The following is a 19,039-nucleotide window of genomic DNA, read 5'->3' as shown; positions in this document are numbered from 1 at the left end:
AGCTAGCTCACTGTGCCTGTGCTGGCTCTTTGAAAGAGCAATCCACTTAGTCCCACCCCTCTGTTCTTTGCCCATAGCCCTGTAAATTTTGCATTTCAAGCATATCTCCCATTCCCTTTTGGAAGTTACTGTTAAGTCTTCTTCCAGCACCCTTTCAGTCAGTGCATTCCAGACCATCATAACTCACTGGGTAAAAAAAAATTCTTCTCATCTTCCCTCTGGTTTTTTTTGCCAATTATCTTAAATCTGTATCCTCTGGTTACCGGCCCTCCTGCCAGTTTCCCCTTATTTACTCTATCAAAACCCTTCATAATTTTAAATGTCTCTATTTAATTTCCCCTTAATCTTCTCTGCTGTAAGGAGAATAATCCCAGTTTATCTAATTACTCCACATAACTGAAGTTCTTCATTCCTGGTGGTATTTTGGCAAATCTCCGATGACCCCTGTGCAAGGTCTTGACATCCTTCCTGTGGTGTACCTAGATTTGGGCTAACAGCCAATAATTTCAGGAAGGTAGTTATCCTCAATCAGCCATGAATAAAAATTTTATTCTCAAAATAGATAATTTAGTTTGTCAAAAAAACACTTTTCTCGAGGAGCTTCCATTCATAGCTTGTTTTGTCCTTTTGGTTACTGAGTTATCAATAACAACTTGACTTCATCTAAAAAGTTTCTCAGTGGGAAGATAAAAGTGTCAGTGTGAATTGCCCAACTGTGTTAGATCATCATTTCAGTGTTGCTGGCACTAGAATTTTTCACATCCTGTTTCTTTATTTTACCACAAAACACTTGTGATCACTTCCAACTTTTGGCCAGGAGTGGAAGTGGGTAGAATTTAGATCTTTGCTACTTCTGGTACTTGGTGGCCAGACATGGTACAAGAGATAAGACAGAGTTTGGGGTTTCCTTCAGTGAAATACACCATCGAATAGTCCTGTTCAAATTCTATCCAGTAGAGGGGGATTTTGATTATTTCTGTAGTGCAATCCTAACTGCATGAAAGATTGAGCTAAGAGATTACAGTTAAGACCCTAGTTTTAATTTTGAATGATTTGTACATTGAAACTTGAGTTGGAACTTTGTCCCCATCAGCTTTCATTTAAAACATTCTGCTTATTTATCTTATTTATTACTGTGGGGGAATGTAATTTATAATACATTTACACTGCAGGTTTAGCATTAATGTGAAGGAGTTTCAACTTCACATTGACACTAACTTTGGGACGTATACCTAGGATGTGAAGATTCAAACTGGATATGAAGTGAAAAGAAGTAGAGAAAGAATCGTATCTTCAGGGATCCTTGCTCCAGTGTCCGGTTGGACCTGGACTCTGATTTCAGGTTTCATTTACACAACAACTGCACATTTGATGCAAGTAAAAATGCTTCTTACTGACTTCAAAAGTAAGAAAAAGAAAAAAAACCACCTTTATATAGCATTTTTCACAATCTCAGGATGTTTTAGAGTGCTTCACAGCCAATGAAGTACTTTGGAATTGTAGTCACTGTTGTAATGCAGGGAAATGTGACTGCTAATATATGCACAGTAAGTTCCCACTACCAGAAATTAAATGAATGACCAGATAAGTTATGCGGATGCACTGAGGATCATCTTCAAATCCTCACTAGATACAGGCGAGGTACCAGATGATTGGAGGTCTGTGAACGTTGTACCATTGTTTAAAAAGGGTATGAGGGATAGGCCAAATAATTATAGGCCAGTCATTCTGACCTCGGTGGTGGGTAAATCGTTAGAATCAATTCTGAGGGACAGGATAAACTGCCACTTAGAAAGGCACGGATTAATCAGGGATAGTCAGCATGGGTTTGTTAGGGGAACGTCGTGTCATACTAACTTGATTGGGTTTTTTGAGGAAATGACAGGGAGGATTGATGAGAGTAGTGCAGCGGATGTGGTCTACATGGATTTTAGTAAGGCATTTGACAAGGTCCCGCACGGCAGACTGGTCGGTAAGATGAAAGCCCATGGGATACAGGGGAATGTGGCAGGTTGGATCCAGAATTGGCTCAGGGACAGCAAACAAAGGGCAATGGTCGACAAATGTTTTTGCAAATGGAAAGTTGTTTCCAGTGGCGTTCCACAGGGCTCAGTGTTGGGTCCCTTTGCTGTTTGTTGTTTTATATTAATGATTTGGATTTAAATGTGGGGGAGGCATGATTGGGAAATTTTCTGATGACACAAAAATTGGCTGTGTAGTTAATAGTGAAGAGAATAGCCGTAGACTTCAGAATTATATCAATGGTTTGGTTGAGTGGGCAGGAAAGTGGCAAATGGAATTCAATCCAGAGAAGTGTGAGGTAACGCATTTGGGGAGGGCAAATAAAGTAAGGGAATACACAATAAATGGGAGGATATTGAGAAGGGTAGAAGAAATGAGAGACCTTGGAGTGCATGTCCACAGGTTCCTGACGGTGGCAGGACAGTTAGATAGAGTGGTGAAGAAGGCATATGGATTGCTTTCCTTTATTGGCCGAGGTATAGAATACAAAAGCAGGGATGTGATGCTGGAACTGTATAAAATGCTGGTTAGGTCACAGCTGGAGTATTGTGTACAGTTCTGGTCACCACATTACAGAAAAGACATAATTGCTCTGGAGAGAGTACAGAAGAGATTTACAAGAATGTTGCCAGGGCTCAAAAGTTGCAGCTATGATGAAAGATTGGATCGGCTAGGGTTGTTTTCCCTGGAACTGAGGAGGCTGAGGGGAGACTTGATTGAGGTGTACATAATTATGAGGTGCCTAGATAGAGTGGACAGGAAGGACCTGTTTCCCCTAGCAGAGAGGTCAATTACCAGGGACACCGATTTACGGTGATTGGAGGACGGATTAGAGGGGACGAGAGGAAAACTTTTTCACCTAGAGGGTGGTGGGTGTCTGGAATTCACTGCCAGGAATGGTAGTGGAGGCAGAAACCATCAATTCTTTTAAAAGGTACCTGGACATATACCTGAAGTGCTGTAACCTGCAAGGCTATGGACCAGGTGCTGGAAGGTGGGATTAGATTGGGCGGCTAGTTTTTTCAGCCAGCACGGACACAATGGGCTGAATGGCCTCCTTCTGTGCCGTAATTGTTCTATGATTCTATAAATCTGGTTGTATTGGTTTGAGGATAAATATTGGCCTGGGTGCTAGGGGAACTGCCTTGCTCTGCTTGTATATTGCCTGTGATCTTTTACACCAAAGTGAGAAGGAAAAAGGCCTTATTTTAACTTCCCATCTGATAAATAACTCCTATGATCATGCCTATTCCCTTAGTAATGCATTGATGTGTCGGAAAGGATTAGGTGGGTGCTCAAGTCTCTGGAGTGTGGTTCACATCCACAACTGTCTGACTCAGAGGTGAGCACGTAATTTCTGAGCCTGGGCTGTCACTACAGTCATAGAGCAAATGCGCCCTTAAATTATGAGCTTTAGCTCTAATGTTGTATAAATGTTACATTAATCCCTTAAGCATTTTCTCCTGTAAATTCTCTAGTTAATTAATCACTGCAAACTACTGATCAAAGTTATTTGAGTCCCAGTGGTGGTGACTTGATCTTTTTGACTGTCTGAAGTCCCAAGCATGTATAACTGCCATCGTTGATATTATAGCAGAACATGATGCTGCTACACTGTGGCTGATGAAAGCTTGAAGTTTTGCAAGGTTTTCTCATAGCCTTCTCGGAAAGCTTTTGCCAATTATATTAATGTGGGGATTTTATCACAAGTATAGAAAGAGCTAAAGGCCAAGACACTGCATCACAATACATACAAAAATTGCCTATCCAACTAACCAGGTTTGTTCTTAACAGAATGTGAACATGATACAGTGGCAGCTAATTCAGTTGCTTTTTCATTTGAGTAAATAGTATTTGATCAAACCTATCTAGTTTATTTTAAAAAAGTGAACTTTGTAAAGTTTAGAAGTGATGTGGCAAATGAAGAGTTAACATAGCAAGAACATATCTTCCCCTGCCCCCTTAAAGGAAAAAATATGTTATGATGTTTAGTTTAGAGATACAGCACTGAAACAGGCCCTTCAGCCCACCGAGTCTGTGCCGACCATCAACCACCCATTTATACTAATCCTATAATAATTCCATATTCCTACCACATCCCCACCTGTCCCTATATTTCCCTACCACCTACCTATACTAGGGGCAATTTATAATGGCCAATTAACCTATCAACCTGCAAGTCTTTGGCATGTGGGAGGAAACCGGAGCACCCAGAGGAAACCCACGCAGACACAGGGAGAACTTGCAAACTCCACACAGGCAGTACCCAGAATTGAACCTGGGTCGCTGGAGCTGTGAGGCTGCGGTGCTAACCACTGCGCCACTGTGCTGCCGTATAACACTATAACTGGACACAACTACAAACAACTGAATTAGGTTATAATTGATTGAGGTGTTACAGGGTAATTGGTTTGCAGTAGCATTACCATTAGTGAAAAAGTGCTCCTTTCATAAGGTAACGCAATAGCTGCAGTAGATTCAAAGCACCTGGGTACATTTTGTTTTTTGTTTGAAAGGAGAAGACGAACTTCAGCTAGGGGGAGCACCATGCTTGTTTCTTTTGTGTATGCCTAGTTATTAATTTGCAAACAGATGGAAATTTATAGTTACCTCATTCTATCTTTTATAAAGTTTACTTGGGTTTTGAATCACTTAACTAGTTTGTAACGAATTAATTTGCTGTAAAAGCTTTTCAAAAAATAATTTGATACTAACAATCTATAGTGTATCAATTCTATAGAAAAGGTCACCTTTACTTAACATCTATGTTTCTGCTAAGATTTGTTTCTGTTCTGTAGTTTCTCTTGAAGCCCATACTCTAAACATTATGAAAGAGCTTTGAAAGTGGCTGTCCTAGTGCTGGACTTACAAATAAAATAAAAATTAGAACACCTCTATTGCGAGCATTCAACGTTCTTAATTTTCTTCCAATGTTTCTAAATGTTTTTTAAAACATAAAAATGGTTCCCATGAAGACATACATGTCAAATTACACCTATTCTTGCATATAATGTATGCTTGCTTTTATAGACATGAAAACAGGATACTTTAGAGCATATGAAAGGGATGTATCGTTTAATTATTTGCATATTTCTGTGGTACCATTTTGTATGTTGTTTGAACCTAAATGGTTAAATTGAATATTAGCCAGTTTTCAATGAACCTATGTCCACTAAAATGAACATACTTTTGGTGAGGGCAAAGGACCAAGTGGCTGCAAGCTCCCAGTTGAGTGACTTGCGTAAAGTTTTATTATGAGGCTTCCTTTCTTTTGTCAGTTTAAAAACTGTTCCTTTTAGCTAAAGGGGTTCCGAGGTGCCTTTCTAATACAGATAACTGGCACTTAACCATTTGCTTGAGAAAATGTTTTAAATTGCTCTGAGAATTCCACCCACACCCCGCCTCCCCTCCCCAACACATACATTTAGGTGCATGCTTTTGTAAATATGATTCATTAGAATTTCCAAAGGGAGGGGTGGCATTGTGCTGGAATGTTGAACTAGAGGAGGGAATACACACGAGTGAAACTGTTTGGAAAGCAGTTTGGAAGCAATCTCCTCAAAGACTCTGAAATAAATGTTTTTTGATTAGATCCTGGAAACAGTAGTTTCTTTTCAATTGCAGGTTGATAAATACATTTGTTCCTTTACATTCATACTTGCTAAATAGATGTCTGCATGTGACACAAGGAGCAGCTGTTTACCTTTATTGCCCATCTGTTATGGCTTTTTATAATGAAAGCAAAGAAATATATAAAATGTTAGTTTAATCTTACTTGCGTCTTTTGGACTTTACCAAATATATCTGCAACAGTATATTTAAGTGGAACTTATTGGTAAACGTTTTAAATTCTTCAGTTACCAATGTTAGACCTGGGTGACTGACTAAGACTTCTCGCGTAGTAATTGGCCTTTGATAGGAAAGATTTTCAGAGGCATTTCGAACACACAAAATGCAACAGCATAGATTAGTTTAATCAAAACAAATTGAACAATTTAATTGTTTTGTCATTTTTTTTATTGGTAGCTGTTGCTGACTGCCCCTCTATAGTTTGTCATTTATTGACCTTGATGACTCGTGGTTTTCATTTCCACTTGCTCATTGTTAATGGTATTGTGTATGACATATTTGGTTGTAATTTGCTGCTGTTTCATGAATGTTAAACTTGAACCAATCGGGTGCTAGTGTGACAAATTTGCATATAGTCAGGCATGACGCCAGTGCAAAGGACAAAACATGTGTTAGACATTATAAGTTTTTTGCTGCTGTAAGACCTTGGAATTGTATGAGTTGTCAATACTTCTGTGGTTACATTCCAGACCTCTGTAATTTTACTTTGTACTGGTTTTAAAATAAAATTTAATGTGTGCATTACATAAATGGTACAACATAATAGGTAAAAGCAGAGCATTTTACCCCTTCCCACTTACCACTCAGGAGATGCAGTCAATCATCGATGGCTTCAGAAATTCTATTTTTTATATAGCAGTTTATTACAGAATAGCATTTGCCAACTAAACGGTCCAGTATATTAATTCCTGATTTTTAAGCAACTGCAGATGAATCTGTTGACTTCTGGGGACCAGCTGAAACGATTCTCATAACTAAATGCATCTGTGGAGATTTTTGTGAGGTTGGATGGGTTGAACAGAGTGTTTACATTAAAGCTCTTACCAATTAGGCTTCCTTCTGTTACTGCAGTGCTCTACAAGTCCTTACAAATGGTAAGCCTACAAACTTGAATAAATGTTCGTTGGATGGGGGAGGTGGGGAGCAAAAGAAATTGGGTTTTAAATATCCACTAAAGGAATGACAGAATCCAAATAGAAACTTGACAGTTTAAGGAGCATTGTGGTGAAATAATTTACTCTTGAAACACAATTGTGGTGTAACCTATTGATTGAGTAGTGCCTTTATTTTACTTCCAATGTAAAGCACTCCCTCCAAAGCCAGACTGTCATGCATTTAATTCCTTGTCGTTTTAGTTAAGAGTCATTACAGCACAAAAGGAGGCCGTTTGGCCCATCGATTCCATGTCGGCTCTGTAGAGCAATACAATCAGTCCCATTCCCCCGTAGTCCTGCAAGTTTATGTCCCTCAAGTGCCCATCCAATTTCCTTTTGAAATCATTCATTGTTTTCACTTCCACCACCCTTGTAAGCAGCAAGTTCCAGGTCATTACCATTCGCTGTATAAAATAAAAGGTTCTTCCTCACATTGCCCCTGCATCTCTTGCCCAAAACCTTAACTCTGTATCTCCTAATTCTTGTACAATCAGCTAATGGGAACAGCTTTTCTTTGTCTACCTTATCTACACCTGTCATAATCTTGTACACTTCTATCAAATCTTGCCTCAAGTCTCCTTTGCTCCAAACAGCATCAGCTTCTCCAGCTTAAACTTGAATCTGAAATCCTTTATCCCTGGAACCATTCTGGTTAAATCTCCTCTGCAACCTCTCAAGGATCCTCACGTCCTTCCTGAAGTGTGGTGACCACAACTGGACACAATGTTGTGGCTTAACCAGAGCTTTATAAAGGTTTAGAATAATTTCCCTCTTGCTTTTTGTTTTCTTTTGCTTTTTAGTAGTGAAGCTGATTCTTTATTTCAGGTTTTTTTTTTACTAGGGTTTCTTAAAATAAATTACTGATGACCGCTTCCCTGCAAATTGACGGTCTTTTTAAAAATTCGGCTATTTTAAAGGGAAAAAATGTTGATCAAAACCTTTAATAGAAGATTTTTTTTACAATTGAATCAGACTGCCCACAAATGTTAGAACTGAACATTTTAACCACGGTTGCTTTCATTTTTTTTTGTGTGAGTAATGCATTTTATGCATTGTCAACTTTTCCTACATTATATCTCTCTATCATTCGACCTACCTAAATTGTGTAATACAAGACTTATCAAAAAAAAATCTAATCAAGTCAGCGTACTTGGCCTGTATCATAAGGTTGTAGTTAAATGTCATAATGGACTGCATAGATTTGGCAACTGATTCGCTGTTTACTACTGATGTTAACATCTATTTTCAATAAAAATTCTAAATTGCAATTAGAAAAATGACAGGTTGGTTTACCAGTGTGATAAAATTATAGTGTATTGTATTGCTTTATAGTAAAGCACACAATGTAAGTCTGCAGTTAAAGCAAGAAGGAAATGAAGGATATTTACTGAAAAAGATGCACTTTTGAATTCCTTACTTCACAACATTTCCCTCTCTATGGGGTTTATCTGAAGCAGATTCAGTCTGCACATTTTATGATTTGTGGTATCAAAACTCGCATGTTTGCTGTTATGTTTAAAGCTTACTAATTCATGAAAGTACTTGCAGAGGCTCTTGGGTATCTAGCAGTAATGTATTTTCAAATTAATATAAATACTCTTTCATTATTTTAATTTCATGATATGCTATGGTATGAATTGATCATCACATTTAAGGGGACTCTTTGGGCTGATCCAATGACATTGGAGCAAATTCTGGGGTAAGAGGAAGCTGTTCAAATGAGGTGGGTTTCACCTGAATTGAATTCATGAATGTCCAAACAGACAGTCTACATAGGGCAGTGGGGAAGAATTTAAAGTGGTAAGGTAAGAGGGGCGGACATTGAAATTAGAAAAGGTACAGCGGTCAGGTACTCTGGAACAGGAATGGGACAAAAGCTGGCAATCTGAATGCAGAAAGTGACACAAAAGAGCCATGTAGTGTATAAATACATAACCACATAGAGAGGTAATGGTAAAATGTAAAAACACAGTGTGAGCTAAGGGATGAGTGTAATGGGTGTATCAGAATTCTGTTTGCCAATGCCAGGAGTTTTCAGAGACAATCAAGGATCTAAAGATTTATATTAATGAGGAAAGCTGCAGCATTATAGGTGTCATTGAAATATGGATAAATGAGGATACGGATGGAGAGGTGAATTTACAGGGATAAAAATTGCTGCATAGAAAGAAAAAACTGGGAGATGGTATGATTTTCATATAAAGCAGGACATGATCAGAGATAAATTGGAGAAGACGGTGGGAACGTGAATAGAGATAAATGATGTCAAGGAAACAAAGCCTATTATGATCTATTACAGATTGGTACGTCAAAAGACAGACAGCACTTGTAACTTCCTATTCAAATAAGGGAGGCAGATGAGGGAGCAAACATAATTGTTATAAAAGCAAAATACTGCGGATGCTGGAAATCTGAAATAAAAGCAGAAAGCGCTGGAAATACTCAGCAGGTCTGGCAGCATCTGTGGAGAGAGAAGCAGAGTTAACGTTTCAGGTCTGTGACTTTTCATCAGAATAATTCTGATGGAAGGTCACTCACTGAAACGTTGACTCTGCTTCTCTCTCCATGAATGCTGCCAGACCTGCTGAGTATTTTCATTGCTGTTTGTTTAAATGTAATTGTTAAGCGTGTCTGAACTTCTCAATCTTTATTCTTCGTGCATGAGTGTTGGCTGAGGACTTAACTGTGGAGTAGAGGGGGGAGGGGGACAGCAAAGCTGAGCCCAAGCTAATTCTCATTATTGGCACTTTTATGTAGGGGTGATTGGAAGGGGTGTGGTATCACATCCTGATGCTATCTTTATCTGATCATGTAGCTCCATCAGGGATCATTGGATACCGGTCAGAAGTCTGAAAGTTAACTGTATTTCTCCTCAAACAAAAGCAATATACTACGGATGCTGGAAATCAAATAAAAACAGAAAATGCTGGAAATGCTCAGCAGATCAGACAGAATCTGTAGAGAGAGAAAAACAGTTAACCTTTCAGGTCAATGACCTTTCATCTGATAAAAACATTCAGATTGCTGGATAAACTTGCTGAGAAAAATATTCTCACGTGAATTTGTTCTGACATTTGAACAGAATTTTATGGCAAGACCCATGCATGATTTTAACCACGAGGGTCATTAAATGAAGTTCTTGAAAGATTTTTGAAAAATCTTAATAGGACAACAAAAAAAATCTGAAACTTTAGGAAGAAAATGGTTTGTCTGGCAAAGTTGCTGATATGAATTGTATATTATATGTTTATATTAGTGGAGAGAAATTGTTAATGATGGCTTGTAAGTAGTATGCTAGATCTTGTACGCTGTGTGTCAAACAACAGCAAGATTTTAATCTTCACTAACTGAATGGAGTATCTGTATTTCTCGTTGCCCACAGATTGCCACTGCAGTGAAATTTTTGCAGAACCAAAGAGTCCGTCAGAGTCCGTTATCAACAAGAAAATCCTTCCTAAAGAAAAAAGGTATGTTCTTTTCCTTCCAAGCCCCAATTCAAATCTAGCCTAGGATGCTTTATTTGACAGCCCTGCAGAACATGCCTGTTAGTTACCTCAAATGACAGATCATATTTTGGCTGAAACTTTGTGTTAAGGTCAGGCTTGAGTCTGGATTAAAAACAGAAAGTGCTGGAAATATTCAGCAGGTCTGGCAGCATATATGGGGAGAGAAGCTGACGTTAACTCTGCTTCTCTCTCTACAGATGCTGCCAGACTAGCTGAGTATTTCCAGCACTTTCTGTTTTTATTTCAGATTTCCAGCATCCGCAGTATTTTGCTTTCATTTTGAGTCTGGGTTACATGTCCTTGCAGATAAGTTACTGGGCAGCTAATTATTCACACTTAGAAAGAAATTCATTGTAAACCATTTCATTATTGGCTGCAATGAAGCCTGGGAAGTAGACTTCAAAAATAACGTTAACAAAGGCTTTTGTTTTTCTGGGGTTCTTTTAAGGAGCCGTGCATGGTAAAGTTTGCAAACTGAGGAAGGTGCAGTGATGAGGCTACTGATGGAAAATACAGCTGTTTTCTCTTTGCAAACTTGCTCCGGTGGCCAATGGGGAAACAGAATAGTGGGGGTTCCGATGAGAAGAACTCCCTTTTTAAATGAAGCTTATTGAAAAGTGATCTTTTGTTACAAGCATGTACGCTGTACATAGAAATGCATGCCCCTCTTAAGACTTTTTAAAATCTGGAATATATTGCTAGTTTCTGGCGTTTCATGCACACTGGTGATATAAGTTTTTTTAAATGGTTTTGCTGAACTCTAGCTTGTGATCTTTTTGTTGGAAGTCATGGGCTTTGCACTGTTCGAGTTGTTCAGTAGCGAAGACTGCTACTTTCAACTCTGGAGTATGGCCTGCCTGTGCTTTTATTTCACCTCCAATGCTACTGAAATCTTTATTCACAACTTTGTCACCTGAAACCCATTCAGAATGTTGTGGCTTGTATCCCAAACAAATTCCTGCATACCCATCACGCCTCTCTTCATGGGTCTCCGCTGGCTCCCTGCCCCACAGGGCATCGACTTTATCATTGTATTTGAATTCCTGCATGATCTTGACCTAGTCCCTCAGTCTGCTGTCTTATTCAGGTTTATACCCCAGCTCACACCCTCCTTTCTTTCATCTCTAAAATACTGTGTATTCCTCTCCCTGTGCTCCATCTTTGGCAATAGAACATTCAGTCACCATGCCCCAGTAATCTGGGGTTCTCTTTTTAAACATTTGCACCTTCCTATCCCCTCACTTTCTTCAAAAGCTTTCTAAAAACATTACCTTACCCTCTTAATTTCAAACTGCCTGTTCAGTTGCCACCACTGCCCACTACTACCACCTCCTCGGTAAGGAATCTTATGAAGTTTTATTACAGGAATTATGCCGTTTTTTTCTGTTGAAACATTGGTCATTTGCATCAGCTGGATTCCCCAATACTTCATGCTCATGAAGTGTCGGAGGTTGTATTAGTAATTTCAATGCGAGATCTTCTTGTTCCTCTTGTACCAGTCTTGTGTAGGCAACTTTAAAGCTCTAGCAAATTAATAGGATTAATGGCAGGCTTTGATTAGTGGTAAAACTTTAGGTAACTCCATCAAGTTAAGTGTTGCTAAAACTCATTCTTCTTGAACCATGGTCTCCTAAGGAGTCAAGATGTCCATGTTACAACTGTAAGATAGGCTTGTTAGTAAGTTGTCACATCAGATCTTTACTAAACACTATTGTCTGGACTATTGAGTATGAAAGTGGTCTATGGTACTAGATGAGCAAACCAGAGGTTGAGAGTTCAAATGCTAACATGGCAAATTGTAATTTGTGGGCTTGCAGCAAAAAAATTACCATTAACCCTGCTAGATTATTGTAAAATCCTAACTAGTTCTCGATTGTGCTTTCAGGGAAGGGAACTCGCCACTTCTATTTGGTGTGGCCTATATGTGATTCCAGCCCCACACTACTTGGCTGCCTCTTAATGCCCACAGGGCAACTTGGTTGGGCAATCAATACTGGCTTTGTTTCCCAAGAACAATTTTAAAAAAAAGAAAGCTTCCAAAACAAATATGTTGAAACGGGAACTGATCCTTAAAGAAGTCCCTAATCTCAATTATTGGTAGCTCACTTCCATTTTTGGCATTACTGAGACATAACCTTAAGGTATGTAGCAGATGAATAAATTACAAAGAACCAGGGCACCCAGCATTCGTACATCTTTGAATGAAATTCATCTTCCACTGATCGTGCTGCCACTTTCCACCAATATTGGAGTGCAGAGAAAAGCAAAAATTATCCCAAGTATAAAGGGAATGAGCTGCAAGGAAGTGTTGAGCTTACACGTAATCGAGAGAAAATAAAAGGGTGACCTGATTTGAGGTCTGTCTTAAATAGGTAAAGTATTCAATGATATGAATAAGGTGAACTTAGAATATTACTTTGTTATCCAAGCCAGGAGAACATTAAATTACTGAAAAGTAAATTTAAAACCGATCATAGAAATCTGTGTTTCCTCTAAGGATGATAAACATTTGGATTGCTTTACCAGATGAGGTAGTGGAATCAAAGATGTTCGCAGTTGAGTGCTAGGCTGGATAAGTTGAAACATTGGAGGGATGACTTCACTATAATAAAAATGGTATATTTAGCACACTACTTGTGTCAATCTTACTTACAGATGAATTTATTCTAAGCTAACCAAATTTCTTCTACTTAATTTCTTAATTATCTATTATCCTTTTCTCACGTTTGTTTATTATTTTATGACGGTCCTTCAACTCCACCAGTAACTCCCACCAGGTAAATGTAGAAGTGCAATGACGACAACAACATCCACCTGCTTTCTGATCCTTGTCTCTTAGGGCATGTGATTGCAAATCCTGTCTGTTCATTTATTTGACTTTCCTGTTCCTCCCCATCGCCCATCCAGCTCTTTTGTGTTCCTGCCACCACTCAACTCTTTCTCTTCTACCAGCTGGTTACCCAATTCTTTCTACCACTGATCACTCTCCCAACTCTCTCTTGCTCTCCTTCCGGCTCTGTGACCTCCCAGTTCCGTACTCAACTTGCCCCTCTTCTGTGAAAAGACACAGCACTTTTTACTCTCTTATAAATCACAGAGTCAGAGGGAGAGGGGAGTGTATGGCAGATTTTGCAAGTAGTATAGTGTATTTGCAGTGATCACAGTTAAGAGCAAACGACAGCCTTCTCTTGCCACTTTATCAAATGACTCCCACTCCAACAATGCTGTTATTAATTATTACTTAGCACTAATTTAACATTATCCATCTGACACAATAATAAAATCAAAACCTTCCCACAAAGTTCAGATTTTTAACCAAAATCATTATTAAACTCTCCCGTATATCACTTTTGAACACGATTATGTCCCTATTTATAGCTGACCTCCTATCTTCTTCCTTATGAAACATATCTCATGCGATTTGCCTTTAATTTTCCTCACAGCCAATTTGCTGCAGTTACATAAGGAAGCCTTAAAAATACACAGCTCCACTTTACACCATAATTGCGCAATCCATTTTCGTATAAAACTGCATATACCGTGATGTGCCATGAGAAGCAGTTGCAGGAGGTCCACATGTGTTGAAGTGGTATGTCACATGTCACACTTTCTTAATGTGCTGGGTATTTCTGAACTGCAACGATGCAACGTCAATTTCCAAGTGCTCCATAGCAAACAGCACTGAATTCGGAGCGACCTCAGTCTGTATTTACTTACACCAATTGTAGTTTCCAACCTTAAAGGGAGAGGGCACATTAAACATAGCTTCCCCTTAACAATAGAATAATAGATTGTGTGTTGCATGGTATAATACTGCAGTCACTATAAAACGGCGTATCATCTGCTATACCATAAGCAACACTACAGGCATTCTGCTCGTAATTTTAAAAAATATGAATTTAGAGAAACCTGCAACTTTATAATATTAGAACATATGAATGGCAGGCAATTTATGAACACTCTGATAAGTTCTATAAGTCTTTAGATCTTTTTTTAAACATTGCTGTGTTTAGCTCAAACTGAAGAGCAATAAATTATATTGTGTGACTGTTTTGTAAATCCATAGATCTAACTCAAAGATGTATTTAATTATATTTGCATGTAATTCATAACTACTGTATTTGCATGTAATTAACTTTGCAGAAATACTATCCATAAATATAATAATTCACAACTAAGGGGAGGCTATAAGATGAAGAGTGTCAGTACACAGTATTTGATTACATAATAGAATCCTAGAATCTTACAGCACAGATGGCTATTCACCCGATCATGCCTGTGCCAGCCCTTCGAAAAAGCTGTCCAGTTTAGTCCCACGTGCCAGCTTTTTCGTCATAACCCTGTGAATTAGTCCTCTTCAAGTACATGTCCATTTGTCTTTTCAACCTGATTTCACCGCACTTTCAGATAGTGTGTTCCAGATCTTAACTCTTTGTGTGAAAAAACTTCTCCTTATTTCACCTCTGGTTATTTTGCCAATTATTTTAAATCTGTGACCCCTGCTTACCTTGGTTCATCAAAACTCCTCATAATTTTGAATGCCTCTATTAGAGTTTCTTCTTAACCTTCTCTGCTCTAAGGAGAACAATCCCAGCTTCTCCAGTCTCTCCATAGAACTGAACTCCCCCATCCCTATTGTCATTCTAGCCTCGCCAGCAATGCCCACATCCTACAAATGAATAAAAAAAAAAATTTTGGTAAACATGTACCCTCTCCAGGGCCTTGACATCCTTCCTAAAGTGTGGCGCCTAGAACAGTACACAATACTCCAGCTGACGCCTGACCAGTGATTTGTAAAGCTTTGGCATGCGACTTCCTTGTTTTTGTATTCAATGCCACTATTTACAAATCCAAGTATCCCATACACTTTCTGAACTGTTTTATCGATTTGCCCTGCCACCTTCAAGGATTTGTTAATATGCATCCATAGGTCACTGCTCTTGAACCCTCCTTAAATAGTGCTATTTAGATTATACTGCCTCTTTATGTTGTTTCTCCTAAAATGCATCTCTTCACATTTATCCGCATTAAATTGCATCTGCCATGTTCCTGCCCGTTTTACCGGTCTGTGTCCTATAATGTTACAATACCAGATGCTAAAACCTTTCTAACCTAAAGGACAACATTTTCCTTTGCACTTAATAGAAATCTGAAAATATTATTCAAAACTTACTGTTATTTTCTTAGAGGGTCACTTTTAAAAAAAAAATCTTTATAAACTCAGATACAGTGTTTATAATACAGTGCAGCCTTGGAAAGATTTTTTTCCTATACTAGTGAAACTGCTCTTTTGATGCTACAGAGCAGCTTTTCTTAAAGGGGACAGGGCAAAGTGACCTGCAGCTGGCCTGACTGCTTCTTGCCTCACGCTAACCTTCTGCATCCTGTCTCTTTTGATAGCAAAATTTTTAAGGGGGTTAGCAATGTAGTGGCTCTTCTCTGCTTGTATATTTTAGTAAAAATCTTGTAGATGACTGCAATTACTAATTACTTTGCATCTGTTGGCATATATAGTTTAATTTATTAAACATGTTAAGAGATTATTAAACTAATTTATAGAGCGGTACCACTAAGTATCTTAAAAACACTTGATATGCAGAACAGCAGAAGCAGGGAACCTTGGGACAGTCGGAAGGTACGCAGGCTGCTGTCAACTAACCTTTGGCATTAATAATCTGTGCTTCACGGGCTTTTATTACCAGTGGACTTCTGGGGCTCAGGAGATTAATCTGTGTATGCTGATATCTCACTTTTAACTGTTTTTACCCTCTGTGTTGCTGTGATCAGAAAATGAAAATCTTTTATCAATGCGGCATTTTCTGCACTGTGCATCAGTGATGCTAAGGAATCTGACACTGAGCCATTCAGTGCCTCAGTGTGTTTGCATCATAGTAGCAGATGAAAAAAAATGTGGTACCCTTCTCTTTCCTCCCCCACTGACACTTTCCAGTTCATTAGTTGGCAGAAACCAGTGAGCTTGTCAGTGACGTTAACTATATATGGTTGGCCATTAGGAGTCAGTGACACTAGCAAATATAAAAACACTTTTTTAATGCACAATTTATAGTGGCAGAAATGTAGTCAGTTTTGCTTCTTTGGATGACAATTTTTTGTTGGTCTTAAGGCGGTTAGAAGCTGAATGATGCACCATAGGTGAGTTATTCCATGTGTGCAAGGCAGAATACAGATAAGGACGAATAGATAACTCTTGTATAACATGACGTTCTTGATCTGATGAAAGGTCACACTGACCTGAAACATTAACTCTGTTTCTCTCTCCACAGATGCTACCTGACCCGCTAAGTATTTCCAGCATTTTCTGTTTTTGTTTCAGATTTCCAGCATCCGCAGTATTTTGCTGTTGTCCTACGTTTAACGGCTGGTTTAAGATTCTCTGTTTTTTTGCCTTGATATTTCAAACTCGGAGACATAATAAAATCGTATTTCTTGTTGGCTGTATTTATTATTGTATTATCTCATTTTTATAAAGTCACATATAAATAGATTTATACAGTTCTTGGACATCAAAGTTAGATGGATGGAATTATAGTCTTTTAATTGACTTAAATGATTATTTGTGTGTTACTTGCAGTGGAGACTGGTTTTTAGGCCATCAGTTTTTCATGGTTTCTTTGACTCTAATCATTTCTGATAGATTATGCTGTTCCAATAAATTCCCTATGTGTGACGCAGTCCAAATCTTTGTTTTAGTGTTCCATTACATATAGAGTTGATTATTGTTGTAATAAATTCTGTTGCAATATATCAATATTCCCTCCTGGTCCTGGCTGTAGCCCCATTGCTGAGAGTAGAAGAGCTTTAATGTTGAAGTGTTGAACATCTGACAAGAGCTGCAATCCTAGTACACATGAGTTTGTAGTAACCAAAGTTGATTATAACATCCTAGCATTTTTAAACTTTTGAAGGCACCTATTTATGGGTTACCTAATCTGTTATGAAGAATAAATTGAACTCTTGTGTTGGTGGAAGGTCTGGACCATTGTGCAGCTGTACTATTAAATAATCTTCACAATTCTTTATAGAAAGAAGCATGTACTATGGGGATTAATTAATCATAAAAGCTTTGGGACTCCACTGTATCATTGAGGCAATGAAAACTGAGAATAAAAGCTGCATGATTGTTTAGAGAAACCCAAGATAGAAATCTATTGCTGTGCAGCAGCACGCTCCATGACAGACTTGACTGTGCTGACATGCCCATGAACAAAATAATTCCTATTAAAAGAACTTAAATAATTTCTTTTTTCTTTTTTTTCCTTTGTGGACTAAGGTGCAATTGGAATCTGGACAGTATCCAAAAGAGACCACTGCACTAACAATATGAACATATGCTATGTGTGGTTAGATTGACATGTGCATAAAGCTAGGCCTTACCTGTCGAAGATTTGAAAGTGTTGTTCTACAAGTATGGCACAATTCATAGAAATTTCCTTTGTCCGGCATTTTAAAGCCTAGAATAGTAATAACTGCAAGCAATCATAACTGGTTATTTATTAGAGAAGTTCAGATGTCATTCTAACAGTTTCTAAGAGTCATCTGAACCCCTGCAATTAGATTACAGCTTTCAAATTACTCCTTTATGTGACCAGTGATTTCAGTTACTACACATACTGCATATATGAATTTGCTAGGGCATCATTGCTGGAACAAATTTATGGACCATTTCTGGAAATTGTCTTGCGAAAAGGTTATCAACCTGAAACATTAACTCTGTTTCTTTCTCCACAGATGTTGCAAGACCTGCTGACTATTGCCAGCATTTTCTATTTTTGTTTCAGATTTGTACTAGTGTTTCATTCACTTCCACTTCTCTTCAAGGAATGCCCATCTTGAAGGAGTTCTGCTCTCCTCTCAGACAAGATTTCCATATGTTTCTTTTGCCTTGCTCATCTTCATTGCTTTGTTTCCCTTCTTGTGGAAGTTTTGATGAAGGACGATTGACCTGAAATGTTAACTCTGTTTTCTCTCTCCGCATTTTCTGTTTTTATTATGGATCATTTCATCTTTTCTTATCCTGACTTTTCTCTACCACAGTCTGTTAGGAAATATACAACAGTAACTTAGCGGTGTATAAAAGCCAGCCAATCCTACTGTGCAGCACGAGATACTTCTTTTCTATTAAAAATGAAAATAAAGGAAACCTGTTAGAAACAAATTTTATGTTGGAGTACTGAGAAGCTGTGGAAAATCCTCCACTCATGAAGGAGGTGACACGAATCATTTGTACCTACAGCCCTTGAGATTTAAAAAAAAACTAAATTGCAGACTCCCTTGCTATCATTAAATGCGTTTTACATTTTTCTCCCTTTCTGTCCTCTTCACTCCTTTCTGTCCTCCAAAGTATTGGAATCTTGCTAGGAGTTGGTTTCTCCATGGTCCATTTTTCCATTAAAACTGAAAGCCGAAGGTTTTGAGGATCAGGGGTCATAATTGTCAATGTTCCCCATCCTAATCAAGAAACACTGAGGCCGGTTGTCGTGTTTCAGTCACTGCTGAGATTGGTTAACTCAGCATAAACTGGGAATTGAAATTGGGACCTTTTGTGTTTTTCTTTTGGCTCAGCTACTCATTCTCTTAACCAGCTGATCAATTATTGCAGGGGAGATAGTAGCCATATTTTATAAAATAGTGGATAGATGTTGCTACAAAACAGTACCTTTTTTAAATTGGTGTATTAATTGCCTAAGTCACAATATTCGACTATTA

General features: G+C 38.3%; 1 protein-coding gene across 4 annotated transcripts in view; it reads left to right on the top strand.

Moving 5' to 3' along the window:
- Positions 1–19,039, top strand: part of pex14 (peroxisomal biogenesis factor 14) — a 253,197-nt gene that overhangs the window by 102,746 nt on the left and 131,412 nt on the right. For all 4 annotated transcript variants that reach the window (XM_068016938.1, XM_068016935.1, XM_068016937.1 and 1 more), the window contains one exon: positions 10,189–10,273. In XM_068016938.1, the coding sequence (XP_067873039.1) occupies positions 10,189–10,273 (85 nt within the window). The remainder of the gene's footprint in view (positions 1–10,188; positions 10,274–19,039) is intronic.

This window comes from Heterodontus francisci, chromosome 37 (assembly GCF_036365525.1).
Source record: "Heterodontus francisci isolate sHetFra1 chromosome 37, sHetFra1.hap1, whole genome shotgun sequence".
Classification (NCBI taxonomy): domain Eukaryota; kingdom Metazoa; phylum Chordata; class Chondrichthyes; order Heterodontiformes; family Heterodontidae; genus Heterodontus; species Heterodontus francisci.
Note: the sequence above shows the minus strand (reverse complement) of the source record. Positions and strands in the feature narration are given on the sequence as shown.